This window comes from Panicum virgatum, chromosome 1K (assembly GCF_016808335.1).
Source record: "Panicum virgatum strain AP13 chromosome 1K, P.virgatum_v5, whole genome shotgun sequence".
Lineage (NCBI taxonomy): Eukaryota > Viridiplantae > Streptophyta > Magnoliopsida > Poales > Poaceae > Panicum > Panicum virgatum.
In genome coordinates this window covers 6265600-6279325 of record NC_053136.1, presented here as the reverse complement: position 1 = coordinate 6279325, position 13726 = coordinate 6265600, and the positions used below count along the sequence as shown (strand labels likewise).

At 52.0% G+C, this 13726-nt stretch overlaps 3 protein-coding genes across 3 annotated transcripts; 1 reads left to right on the top strand and 2 right to left on the bottom strand.

Annotated features, from left to right (window-relative positions):
* The first annotated feature begins 379 nt into the window (after positions 1-379).
* Positions 380-2704, top strand: LOC120672538. Its single transcript, XM_039953043.1, has one exon. The coding sequence runs from the start codon at positions 522-524 to the stop codon at positions 2505-2507; it is 1986 nt and encodes a 661-aa protein (XP_039808977.1). The 5' UTR covers positions 380-521; the 3' UTR covers positions 2508-2704.
* A 1208-nt stretch (positions 2705-3912) lies between these two features.
* On the bottom strand, positions 3913-7133 carry LOC120652022. The gene is made up of 3 exons (XM_039929708.1): positions 7112-7133; positions 6530-6996; positions 3913-4397 (listed from the first exon to the last, which is right to left on the bottom strand). Exons 1-3 carry the CDS (start codon positions 7131-7133, stop codon positions 4236-4238), a joined length of 651 nt encoding a protein of 216 aa, XP_039785642.1. The 3' UTR covers positions 3913-4235.
* Positions 7134-8038: 905 nt separating this feature from the next.
* Positions 8039-12323, bottom strand: LOC120672480 (heptahelical transmembrane protein ADIPOR2-like). Its single transcript, XM_039952929.1, has 4 exons — positions 11763-12323; positions 11543-11632; positions 10410-10455; positions 8039-8976 (listed from the first exon to the last, which is right to left on the bottom strand). Exons 1-4 carry the CDS (start codon positions 12011-12013, stop codon positions 8311-8313), a joined length of 1053 nt encoding a protein of 350 aa, XP_039808863.1. The 5' UTR covers positions 12014-12323; the 3' UTR covers positions 8039-8310.
* Between the last annotated feature and the right edge of the window lie 1403 nt (positions 12324-13726).

Here is a 13726-nt window from a genome sequence, read left to right as displayed (position 1 = left end):
ATAGCCTACAATTATATTCAAATCATGCGGGCGTTACATGTTCGAATCACGAGGCTGCAAAACCCAGCATAATCACCTTCAAGATTGAAAGAATTTCTACAGATGTCCACGAGCGAATGGGCGATGCTGGCTTCCCTGGGAAGGCGAGGTGCCCTCCTCGGCGAGCAAATGTCAACGCCGCGATCCTTGGATCACACGACGTGGAAGCCAGTCTGAACGAGCCGGACAAAAACAAATGCAGTGTCGATGGACACGATACCCAGGTCTTTCAAGTCGGTTCTTCGATCTCACCGACCCAAACATCCTTGCCTGCCACGAAACCTTGCCCCATATATATCCCCTCCTGTCTCGGGTTCCATCTCCATCACAAGCCTTCGACCCTAAAACCCTCATAAAGCCCAAGCCCAAAGCCCTCAAGCCCAGAGATCATACACTCCTCACTCGCAGTCAAAGCGTGTCAGTTGTCTTGAGCCCAGGCTCAAGTGAGGCCCTTGAGGCCCGGATCCTCCGCCCTGCAGCAGATGGCAGCAGCCGCGGCCGATGCCGCCTACATCCTCGTCGGCCCACCCGAGGCCCGCCACGCAGCGGCGCGGGCCACCACGGATGCCGCGCCGGCTGCTGCTGCGGCAGCGTCGACGGGGGAGGAGTTCCTGGACCTGATGGACGCCGGCTTCAACAAGCCCGCGGCGCCGGCACCGGCGGCGGGGCCGGGCGGGAAGGCGCTCACGGAGAACCTCTCCCCGACGTTCGCGTCCTCGGGGGACCCCTGCCTCGACTTCTTCTTCCACGTGGTGCCCGGCACGCCGGGCGCCTCCGTGGCGTCGCTCCTGGCGGCGGCATGGGAGGTCGACCCGGCCACCGCGCTCCGCCTCGTGGCCAACCTCCGCGGCGTGCGCGGCAGCGGCAAGTCCGACCGCGAGGGCTTCTACGCCGCCGCGCTCTGGCTCCACGCGCGCCACCCGCGCACGCTGGCCCTCAACGCCGGCCCCGTCGCCGCCTTCGGGTACCTCAAGGACCTCCCCGAGCTGCTTCACCGCGTCGTGCACGGCGGGGCGTCCACCAGGACGCCCGGCAGGAAGGCGCGCCTCGCTGCTCGGGGCGGCTTCGTCGGCCGCCGCGGCCGGGGCTGCGCCGGCAGCCGCTGCAGGCCGCGCCGCGGGGCCAGCCCCAACACCCCGCGCGCCGGCTCAACCGAGGAACGCGTCGCGGCCAGCTTGGAGCGCGACCGCGGGCTCGCGGCCGCGGCCGCGGCGGTGCGGCGGGCCAGGAGAGCGGAGGCCGCGGCGAGGGCGGTGGAGATGTACAGCAACGACCCGGCCTACCGGTTCCTGCACGACCGCACGGCGGACCTCTTCGCCGGCCTGCTCGCGGAGGACATGCGCAAGCTCGCCGACGGCAAGGTCTGGGAGTTCTCGCTCGCCGCCAAGTGGTGCCCGTCGCTGGACTCGTCCTACGACCGCTCCACGCTGCTCTGCGAGGCCGTGGCGCGGCGCCTCTTCCCCAGGGGCTCCTCGCCCGAGCTCGCCGCCGACCTCCCGGACGAGCACTACGCGTACCGCGCGCGCGAGCGGCTCCGGAAGGCGGCGCTCGTGCCGCTCCGCCGCGCGCTCAAGCTCCCCGAGGTCTTCATCTCGGCGCGCGCGTGGGACTCGGTGGCGTACACGCGCGTGGCGTCCGTGGCCATGAAGAACTACAAGGACCTCTTCCTCAAGCACGACGCCGACCGTTTCAACGCCTACCTCGCCGACGTCAAGTCCGGCAAGAAGCGGATCGCCGCGGGCGCGCTGCTCCCGCACGAGATCATCGCCTCGCTCGGCGACGGCGGCGAGAACGACGGCGGCGTGGCCGACCTGCAGTGGCAGCGCGTCGTCGACGACATGCGCGCGCTCGGCAGGCTCACCAACTGCGTCGCCGTGTGCGACGTGTCCGGCAGCATGTCCGGCATCCCCATGGACGTGTGCGTGGCGCTCGGCCTCCTCGTGTCCGAGCTCAGCGACGACCCCTGGCGCGGCCACGTGATCACCTTCAGCGAGCGGCCCCAGCTCCACCGGATCACCGGCGACACCCTCCCCGAGAAGATAAGCTTCATCCGCACCATGGACTGGGGCATGAACACCGACTTCCAGGCGGTGTTCGACAAGATCCTCGAGGTGGCCGTCGGCGCCCAGCTGGCGCCGGAGCGGATGGTGCGGCGCGTGTTCGTGTTCAGCGACATGGAGTTCGACCAGGCGTCGGCGCAGCCGTGGGAGACGGACTACGAGGCGATCGTGCGCAAGTTCACGGAGGCCGGGTACGGCGCGGCGGTGCCGGAGGTGGTGTTCTGGAACCTGAGGGACTCCAAGGCCGTGCCGGTGGAGGCCGGGCAGAAGGGGGTGGCGCTCGTCAGCGGCTTCTCCAAGAACCTGCTTAAGCTGTTCCTCGACGGCGGCGGCGTCATCAGCCCCCGGGCCGTCATGGAAAAGGCCATCGCCGGGCCGGAGTACGACAAGCTCGCCGTCTTTGACTGAAGCTGAAGAAGCACGTGAAGAGACGGCAATGCGTTGCGCATCAGGAAATGAGCGCGAGACTTTCTGAAATGAGTCCCCCACACCACCACTTCTGTTGGTTTGATCCATAACTCGAGTTTGGGGGAATTTGTTAATCTCTTTCTAATATAGTTCATGTTGCCTGAAAAATTTAAAGCAACAAATTACTGAGCTTTGCACTATCATTGTAGAACTAGCCAAATGAAGAGTGCAATGACAATAGTCAACACAACAGTTAAAACGACAAGAGATCAGGCTTTATTGCATTAGCATCATTTATCTCAAATAAATTGGTTGCAATCAATATTGTTATCAAACATGCTTTTCATACACAGAGCAAATCTGAAGGAGTACACCGTAGGATAGGAATAAATTCATGGTTGAAACTAATGCGTCAGAACTAGGATCCTCTCTAAGAAATTAAAAAATTTTAAACAAACTAATCCACCTATAATGGCTGAAGCAACGTTCATTAATCAGTACAACACTCTTACGGAGTAAGTCTTAACAGATTCTGCATGGATCAGAGCAAAATGGAATAAGGACGACAGATAGAGACCTGAATGGCGCAGGTGCCATGGAACGCCGTCACAATAATTATTAAGCGTAGATTAATAACAAAATAAATTATGGATTTCGCTTGTAAACAGCAAGATAAATTCATTAAGCCTAATTAATCCATCATTAGCAAATTTTTACTGTAGCGGGAGATTAAGATAGTTTTGGTGCAATTAGGGTGCACCCCGTCATTAATAAATGTTTACTGCAGCGGGGTGTAAAATGTGGATAAGCCTAATTAAACCATGAGGGGGAGGGGCAGAGAAAGATGGCGATCGATGAAACTTCCAGGCAGAGAGGGAGCCGGCAGGGGTGTTTAGTTCTCTTTCCAAAAATTTTACACCCCGTCACATTAAAGAGAATCTATTTAGAAGTATTAAAGAGAATGTGCCAATCGTATCTAGAAATCTAAGGCTCCACATGACATGAGGCACGAGAGGGACGTGGATCGAATCGAGCGAGGCGATGTGGGATGGGGAGTTCTGCCCGATGTCTGTAGGCCGGGCGCAATTCTGCGGGAAATTGGGCTCACCCAAGCCAGAAAATCCCCACGCAGCGGGCTTCCAAAGGTGCATGCTAGATTCCGTGTAGGCCAATTCTGCATGGGCTACCAACTCGGAGATGGGGAAGTGGGCTTCCAAACTAAGCCCTAACCAGACTGGATCAGGAAGAATTGCCGCTGCTGCCGGGATGGGCACTGCTCGGACATGGGTAGGGCCAGGCCCAAACAAGACCCATACGTGAAAAAAAGTAATCAATTTCCTGCTGCTTTATGCGTGCAAAATTTCATGGAAGGGGTCATTGGAGCAAAACTGTGGTAACATTGGTGTATCTGTTCAAGATGCATTGTGACTTGCATAGTTTTATTCTCAAAGACACGACGGTAATAAATAGTTTTATTCTCGGACATGATAGCCATAACATTCACTCAAGTGATTTTATTCTCAGGCACCCACTCTATTTTGACAACGATTTAGGTTGCATTGGCCAAGGTAGAGTTGAGCCGATGATGCTCCGGATGGTCCGTGGCGGGCACTTGCAGACGAGCGGCGGGTGCTTGTGGAAGAGCCGCATGCGGTGGGCATTTGGGGTTGCAGACGTTGCACTTGGTCTTGCACTACTCGCTCCTCGTGTCGTAGCAGTAATACGGCTTTATAGTGCCGCAACAATAACAGATTCGACCATCGGGAGGACATGATCTATCGATACAAAATATGAGTTCAACCTTGTCCCCATCTGATGCCGTGGAGTTGGTGACAGCCGCCGTAGCATTATCACCTGCACCACTTCCAACCTCAAGAAGCCATCGATGACCTGCAGAATTCATAGACATAATTAGCACACACGTGTATGTATATACGGTGTGTCGGTCGCAAAAAATCGGTGAATACGATCGATACATAATTGTAAGATACACGTACTGATCTGATTATGCAAGATACACACACAGAGAGAGCTACAATTAGGGGTGGTAAAGGGCTCAAGATTTTGAACTAGAAAATCTAAGGGCAGAGCCTTAAAAGGGCCGGGCTTTAATCTTATATAATTTTGGACTAAATAATTTAAGGCCCTTGTTGGGCTGTAAAGATGCCACTAGGACCATGGCCCATTACCACTCCTAGCTACAATATGCTATCGATTATCAGCAGTTCAGCACATAAGAACACAATTAATAATGGCAGGCAGGCATGTGATTGTAATTTAGTACACTTACATTGTGCTGGCGATGCAAAGAGCGCGATGAAAAAGAACACGGCCAACACATGCACGGGGCCTCGGCAGCCCATCCTGACCCTCATATCTCGGATCCTCTGAACAGCGCGCGGCGTATCAGGTTATCAAGCTAGCTAATAAGCAAGAATTGGCAACGCACAATAAAATAGTCCTAGCTTGTATTGTAGAGATGATGACCGCTTGGGGCCGGGTTTTATAGGGCTACATGCGCTAGTGTCTAGAAAGGAAATAAATAACCTTTCCAATTTTGATTTCTCTTGCCGTATACGGCTCTCTTCCGCGGCTTCTGTGTGTATCCCTGTACGCACAATAACTTTGACTACTGTTGTCAAATTGTGGGAATCAGAGTTCATGTTAACCCGGATTGTGTCGTCTTCACGGCGACGCCAGCAGGACGGCACGCGGTGGTCGGGACCGTGCCATCTGTGCAGCGGAGGTGCTTGCTGGTTGCCATGGTGCCGGCGGCGAAGGGGAATGCGTGCGTAGGATTACACTGCTTTGAAGCCTGAAAGCAAGCAAGGCACAATGACAACAATGATACTATATGTAGGAACTTGGCACTGAATTATTATTCAAACAAGCATGCAACAGACATACATCAAGGCAAATGGTACAAGAACAGTATCATAGAACACTTGAGGTCAGAAACCACAAGAAGTGTTTCGAATAATTTTATTAAAAAATGCAAGGAGTGCATCATACAAGCTATTGTTCATAATTTCAAGTGATGAACACTTCTTCAGCTACAAGACTAGCTGCATCCTATTACATGATATCAGCTATGGATCACATAAATTGACTAAGTTAGAAAACTAAAACAGCATTGGTTGGGAATCGGATGTGATCTAGTACATGAAGCAACAGACTAGGACTAAGATGATATTATTGTTTTACATTAAAAAAAGATGATGCATACTGAATGTGTCGAGAGCGAAGTACTGATTGAGAACAAACCTCCAATGGAGGCTTACGGATGTCAGAATCATCCTTTCTTAGTTCCACTCTTATAAATAGGTTTCATTTGCGGCTCAAGCTAACAGTCAACGGGTACACATAGAGGCAATGTAAAGTTGGGAAAATGGTTCGCTTCGGGTCATCGTCCGAAAGTCAAAAGCCTGAAACTGCAATAAGAAAGGGTGCATATCCACAAACAGAAAAGTATCATCCTATATCAAGTTTGCGACACAAAAGTAGGCAGACAAGGAAATCAGCCATTTACAGTGTCACCGTTATCAGCACTAGAAGTTTTACCAATGTGATGAGCATATTTCTGGACAACAGCAGTGATAGAACTTTCCATCGCCGTTTGGTTTTGGGGGATGCTCCAGTAAGAACATACAGGCTCCAGGACACTGAGCAAGCTAATGTTTCATAAAAATGCATAGCAGTTGCAGGGTACTCAGATAATGAATTTGCAATACTGAAACTTCTATCTAGAATTTGCAATGTGCTGCGCTCTGCAACCACAATTTGCAAAAGGCTGAACATTGGGATCGCATATCTAGAATTGACAAGAAAATCTAGAATTGATATTATTGGTTTGGGTAAAAAGATAAGAGCCAATTATTTCAGTTTTTTGCAGGGCTGCTCACATTTATCAAGCAAATACGCAATAGTGTACTGATGGAATGGAGTATCTACACAGCTCATCAAGGAAGTTTGGACTAGATCACTTGCAGCAAAGAAATGATCCAAGCTAGAGGATTTCTTACCGACGAAAGATGAGCTCCGCTTGACGCCAGCCCAGCAGAGGTGAGGACGCCGGAGGAAGCGAGAAGACGAGAGCAGTGGAGCCACCGATTGGAGCCGGGGTCGAGGGCAGCGTGGGGGTCCCGAGGTCCAGGCGTCAGCGCCGGGTGTTGAGGGTTCCGAGCGGGGACGGCGGCGCGTAGGGCCGAGAGGTCGTCGGCGGGGCAGCTCCTCGGGGGATCGGGGCGGGGGCGGCGCCTCTGCACAAGGCGGGGTGGCGGCGCCTGGGGTCGGGTCGGGGAGGCGGCACCGGGGTCGGGGCGGTAGAGAGGGGCAAGGGCAGGGCGGCCGCCGTGCGCACCACCGCGGCCCCGAGCTCCCGCTGCGCTCTCCCGTCCCCGCCGATCTGTAAGGGAAGGGAGGCGGTACAGCTGTGCGGAGGCGGTGTGGAACGGAGAGAGATTGGGATGGGCAGGAGTCAAACTTTTTACTAGTACACGAGCAAAACCATATTATCTTTTGTGATGGTATACAGATAAAAAATTTGAGAAAAAAATATCACACCAAACAGCGAGAGGATAAGAATGTGGAAATAACCTCATCACCATCACGGTGATATCCACACATCACGTGGGTTGATACCCATAAACTTATCACCGTCAGTTCGTACTGCAAGCCGACGATAATGAGTGCGTATCACGGACAGTAATAAACTATCTAACCAGCAATGATAGACTGTTTGTAATGACCATATCTGTAGACTGTAGTAGTGGAGATGCATTGTGACTTGCATAGTTTTATTCTAAAAAACATGACGGTAATAAATAGTTTTATTCTCGGACATGATAGCCTTAATATAAAAATTCCCCGTGCAAACTAATTTTTCCGTGCAAACTATAAAAACTTCAATCTGGACTATCGGATCAACATTCAAGGGGTATGGGAGATTGCGTAATTTTCCAATTTGGACCCGCTCTTGGATTGGGTAATCACACTTTTGTAAATCCCCCTCTCACCCTCCTGTGCTCCTCCCCTTGGATGTTGATCCGATGACCCAGATTAAAATTTCTATAGTTCACATGGGAGGTTGGTTTATACCTAATATGTTCCCAACATCCACTCAAGTGATTTTATTCTCAGGCAACCACTCTATTTTGACAACGATTTAGGTTGCATTGGCCAAGGTAGAGTTGAGCCGACGATGCTCCGGATGGTCCGTGGTGGCCACTTGCAGACGACAAAAATTTTACCCCTAAACATCTAAACATACCCTAACTTTGATTACTGGTATCAAATTGTGGGAATCAGAGTTCACGTTAACCCGGATTGTGTCGTCTTCACGGCGACGCCGGCAAGACGGCACGCGGTGGTCGGGACCGTGCCATCTGTGCAGCGGAGGTGCTTGCCGGTTGCCATGTTTCCGGCGGCGAAGGGGAATGCTAGTCTTGTCCATCTGACCGTGCTGACGAGGCCAAACTGCCCTCTTGCGCGGGCGACATTTTCAGTTGAACTACCAGAGGCCAAACCGCAAATTTAGACCAGCAAATCCATGACCTCTAGAGAGAGCAATCTCATAAATCAACCTCCATAATCATCCATCAATCAAATTAAAAACCATCGAACCAGTTCACAGGATCACACTCAAACTCTAGAGCTTGACCTATGCCGCACTACTCCATTCGTCCATTCGAACGGTGGTTCAATCTTGAATCAACTCCAATGGTTCCGGGAAGCTCTGGCTGCCTATGGTGGATCGCATCAACCCCTCTAGCTTCACTGCAGGCCCTGCAGCATGCAGGCACGCCTACGACGCGGCGCCGCAGGCGGCGTCCACCTTCTCCCGCCAGTGGATCATCACGGCGACGGCCACGTAGTGCGTGGCGGCGCCGACGAGCACGAGCACGTGGAAGATCTGGTGGCTGTGGCCGACGACGTCGAACACCCCGGGACGCCACTTCTCCGGCACGCGGCTGACGTAGACCCAGGCGCCCGCGGCGTAGGCGAGCCCCATGGCGACCTCGAGCCCCAGCGCGAGGTAGCACGCGGCGTGGCCCCAGTTCACCCACAGCGCGTGCAGCGCCGGGAACACGCCCGACAGGCCCATGGCAAGGAACAGCGTCGCGCGGAGGCGGCGGTAGCGCGGCGACGAGCACGACGGCGAGAGCAGCGCGCCGACCACCAGCGCCCCCAGCGCCGTGATGCCGGAGAGGTAGAGGGCCCGCGCCCGCGGGTGGCAGAGGAAGGCGTAGTAGACGGGGGGCACGAAGGAGGCCACGATCATGACGGAGATGCCGGCGTAGTCGAGCTGCCAGAACACCACGCTGGCGCGGCGCGAGTGGCACGCCAGCAGGTGCGCCGTCGCGCTGATGGCGAGGCACGACATGGCGCCCACCAGGAACACCATCCGCGGCCACTGCGGCACGCCGGAGAGCGCCGCCGCCGCCGCCCCGGCGCCATGGCTCGGCAGGCCCTGCAGGCAAATCAATCAGAGCAAGCAGCGTCAGCTCATGATCACACCAGAGCTAAACTGCGACTAGCTAATAATGCTCCAAACAATTTTTTATTTTTTTTCTTTACTAGATTTGTTCTGGAGTCAAAAACTGTTTCAATGAAATCCTACAAAATTGCTACAGATTCTCTGTGTGTGAACAGATCAGAAAATTCTGATTGATTATACTATCAAAGGTATACATTCTTTGTGGATTATAATCCAGCAGGATCACGAATAAAAGGACTTTTATCCACTAGGATGTCAATAGTCACTTTGGTTTTGTCTGCCCATCACAAGTGAGTACTGACCATCCAAGTGGAGGAGAAATTAAGCAATAAAAGCGCTGCTTTTCCGCCAGTGTCACTGTCATTCGGGAGTATCGTATCATGGCATCACTGGGAGAAAACGTAAACATGTTGCAAAAGGATTACCCTTTAACCCCTACTTCTACGGTTTGCAATGTGAAGCGAACAATGACAAAAGATAGACCTAAATCGATATAAAGACGAGGTCAAGCAGGATGAGTTGCCTGTTTTTCACCGTCTCTGGTTGATCCACTGGTCGGTTGCAATTGACGAAGAACTTGGATTGCATTGCATTGCAGTTCAGAGTTGTTAAGGTCGGTCGATGATGCTAGAACATTCAGTCATCTCATGAATTACGGTGGGCGGTTGGATAGTGAAGCTTCAATTCAGGATAAGGATTCGAATAGGTTTTTCGGGAAAGGACGGCGCTTTTTTTCCCGGGCTATTATTTGTTACTAACCAAGAAACAGGACAATTCTGAATTCTGATGCCCAATGAGAGTACAAATTGTGCGTGAATCGCAGGGCATCTCCATCTGTGTTTCTGTCCGTGTGCTCGTGCAGAAACGCAGGATTCAGAGAGCACGGACAAGGATGGCCATGTGGGCGTGCCCCCCTGCAAAGTCCTTGGCTTACAGTCTACTGCTAATGAACAGCTCGACGGCTGTCCATGTCTCTTTCCTACCGGTGGTGGCAATATGGCACAGGTCCCAACTAAATTACTTACTACAAATGTAATCTACTAGTTCTGAGTAAGCATTCTGCTGATGCAACCAAAAAATATTAAAAATGCAACAAGAACCATTCATTAGAAACTATAATCCGAGTCAACTAATAAGCTTTCCTGGCATCTTTGCATAATTGCACACGTAACAATTCCTTAATCTACCTTGTTCGCTCAGCTACTGCTATCTGTAACCGGTGTCTTGCATACTTTAATTTGCACAAGAAACCTAAACTTCAGGTCCTAAAAGTTTTTAAACCGGTGATGATGGAGCAGAATCAACAGCAATTTGCCAAGGGAAAACAGGGAATTAAAAAGGATGAAGAAGTACCCAGAATGATCCAAAAAAAATAGAGCGATAAGGGTTGTTGATGAGTTGCTTACCGAATGGTCGCTGTCCCATGAAGCATTGGTCGATCTCACCACAAACCTGCGAGACAAATGGACGGTGTAGAATTAATGTGGGCCTTGCGTAAAGAAAAGAGCAAAGCAACTAGGTCGGCGCTTTGGTGAAACAGAATCCTAGCATATTTCTTGTTGCGCCAGCGCCCCTGATAAATTTCAAATTTGCATCCAAAGCTGTTGGATTTGCGGATTTGCAACTCCAACTCCTTCAGATTTCCCAATGTCTTGTCACATGTCCAATAATTCGCAATCCTAACACTATATGTGGGACTCTAATATCTCAAGTGCAACCATAGAAACACATGGATGGTGGAAGGCGCAAGCTATTCTTCTTTCTATAAACTATGACATTAGTAAAAAGGTAAAATGGACTATTTCATCTTTCAAGCACGTAGTAATCAACCCAAAACTTTTGATTTACACCTAGTCCTCGCTATATCTGGACCACGTGTGTCACCCTCATTACATAAAAAAGGACCGGCAATAAAATCATTTCGATGTTTAAGCATATGATGCTCGGGGAGAGATTCTCTAACATAACTCCAGCATAACCATGCGATCGGCAGTCTTCTGTCAGTAACCACATCATGGTGCACAATTACGTTAGAGGAATTACTTCCATGGTGCTCATGCAAAAGGAAGATAACAACTACATTGAATTTTGACAACTATTACATGTAACATGCCGACATAGTAATGATCAATGCTCTATTTACTACAATGCTAAAGCATGTTGTGCCTGCACATAATATGTTCGTATACCGTTCACCTTTACAGCTCTAGTGGCGTCATAAGAGCCGCTTCCGCAGCGGCATTATACCAGCTATGCGTGAACAAATTTGTCGTAAAGTGGAGGCTTTTTGCGTAAGACACGGTGACTGTAAATAAAAAAACAATCCTAGGGGGCACCCAGCAAATTCGTCACATGACAGTGGAGGATCAGAGAGAGTGGCAGACCCTTTCAAAGGTTCTACTACCGCCCGGTAATCACGCAGGAATGGATTGAAAACTCGGGACTTTTTCCAAGGATCGAACAAGACCATGGCAGCAGTTCATTTAAGAAGCTCAGAAAAGGAAACGAGTCATTTGCCGGCGCGTGTTCACGGACGCACCTCATGATCCCCGGCGCGGCCACGTCGGCGGCCCCCCTCGCCCCTCCGGCGACGGCGAGCGCCAGGAACAGCAGGAACCCTCCCAGATGCCTGCAAAGGAAGACAACCCGGCGCGAGGGAATGAATCGATCGGTCGGCCACCATTGACCACGACAGGCAGGCAGGCGTGGGGGGAGGAGGAATCGAATCGGTCAGAGGTGGGAGAGGGAGAGGGGCGCACGTCCAGACGTTGAGGGTCTCGTTGTGCCAGGCGAAGGCGCTGAGGAGCGCGTCGCGGATGGGCCACTCGGCGCGGTAGTGGCCGCGGATGAACTCGTTGTCCTTGAGGAACTCCGGAAGCTCCTCGTACCCGACCAGCCGCGGCCGCCGCCGCGCCGCCGCCTCCGGGCGCGCCATGGCCGCCGCCGCGTCCTGCCTCGCGCTGCTGCCCGGGCCGCCGCGGTTCCGCTTCGTCGCGGTCGTCGCTCCCATCCGACCTGTGCGCGCGCGCGGTGCGGGCGGGTGTAATCTGGGCGCGCGCTGCGTCGTCCGGCGTTCGCGCTGGGCGAGGGAAGGCCGGAGCGGAGCGCGCGGCGAGGGGGAGGGCGAGCGAGGACGCGGGGGTTACTTACTGGTTGGTGGTGGTGGTGGCAAATCCTGGCGGGGGGCTCGCGCTCGCGCGCGGCGCGGGTGGGGTTGCGCTTGCGGGGGCGTGGCAGCAGCGCCGGCCCGGGCACATGGATCTTCTCTGTCGCGCGCTCTTGTTGGATCGCGGGGGTTACTTAGCTTTTGTTCGTAAGGCGTGGGGAGATATATTGATTGTACAAGGTCAAAAACACGTACACTCTTGGTTGTTGTTGGCCAACTCCTTGCTCCTTGTGAGGTTCTATTGTTGACAAATACTAGCATCTACCGAGTTAGCTTCGTTCTCTTTGGCTGGTTCAGAAGTCAGAACTAACTATATTTATTTAGCAACAATTCTTTTCATGTATCATCCCAAATGAAAGCCAGGCATCATCCCTTGGCAAATGCAGAAGTTAATAGGGAGTTAGGGACGGTTTACGTTCTACATATTCTCATGAGGTGATTTGGGTAGATCAAAGGCAAGCATGTACTTTTTTTTTTGAAAGAAAAGCGTTTACTTTTGTATGTGCTCTCGGGGTGACATGATTCAAGTGCCCTCCCGGTATATATTATGCTTAAATAAGCAACATGGGGGCACCTGCTTGTGATAATTAATGCAGGCAGGGTATGTATGGAGGGATGGCCACGAGTACGAAATATCCGCGTACACGCGGATAGCAAACCCGACATGCGTGGATATGTGTTTGAGTTTGTGCCCGCGGGCACAGATGCAGGTACAACTCTAAACCCAACGGATATCTTCTAACGGGTTTGAAAAATTAATATCCAAATCCGCAAACGATGACTCTTGTGATGTATTATGTATGAGACTAGTTCATTTATTTGCAAAGATTTATTTGTTTCCACAAATAAATGGCATTGACATGTTATTTGTTGGGTTATAATTTATTAGTGTTGAGATATAGAGATGCATTTATTGATCTATTAATATTTACATGCTATTAAAATATGCTTATGTGCTTGATTTTCTAAAACTTGCGGGTATACGGTCGTGCCCGCGGGTATTCGCGAATCCGCGGATAGCGGGTACGAGCACGGTTTTCTACCCGTAGCGGGTTGCGGGCGCGGGCACAGATTTTAGCATACGGGTACGAATTTGAGAAGTTGATATCTGCCCGAATTTTACCCGTTGCCATCTTATTTATGGCATGGTATGTGTGTGCCATTCGTTGATTACGTGGGATGTTTCATTGTATGATGAGCAAAATAGCAACGTCCAAATATTTGCAAGAAGGAAATAGGAAATTAGAACCTTTTGCTAATTTACACACAGAATTTCGTTGCATACACATCATCAAACATGAGGCTGCCAGCGCGGGGTCTATTCCCAATCGCAGGTGCGGGGACGACGCGCGCAAGGTTCCTCGGCCGCGAGGACGAGCGTGTCAGCCTGTCACCCCGGCTGTGCCACAAGCCTACAGCGCGCACCCAACCGTGGTGATTACAGCTGCTCTGCCGCTGCCGGAGTGAACGGAGGGATCAGATTCCACAACGGACATCAGCTTTTCAGTTAGGATCGCGCACAGCATGAGGCTGCCAAGGACCTATCTTCTGATCTCC

Excerpts from the sequence above, each read along its gene's own strand:
- LOC120672480 (XM_039952929.1), bottom strand. The coding sequence starts at position 12,013 with ATGGGAGCGACGACCGCGACGAAGCGGAACCGCGGCGGCCCGGGCAGC. Across the intron at positions 10,456-11,542 it reads GCCGCGCCGGGGATCATGAG|GTTTGTGGTGAGATCGACCA; the intron begins GTGCGTCCGTGA and ends TTTGTCTCGCAG. Across the intron at positions 8,977-10,409 it reads CATGGGACAGCGACCATTCG|GGCCTGCCGAGCCATGGCGC; the intron begins GTAAGCAACTCA and ends ATTTGCCTGCAG.
- LOC120652022 (XM_039929708.1), bottom strand. The coding sequence starts at position 7,133 with ATGTGTGGATATCACCGTGATG. Across the intron at positions 6,997-7,111 it reads GTGTGGATATCACCGTGATG|TAAAAAGTTTGACTCCTGCC; the intron begins GTGATGAGGTTA and ends CTCGTGTACTAG. Across the intron at positions 4,398-6,529 it reads GCGGAGCTCATCTTTCGTCG|GTCATCGATGGCTTCTTGAG; the intron begins GTAAGAAATCCT and ends TGAATTCTGCAG.
- LOC120672538 (XM_039953043.1), top strand. The coding sequence starts at position 522 with ATGGCAGCAGCCGCGGCCGATGCCGCCTACATCCTCGTCGGCCCACCC.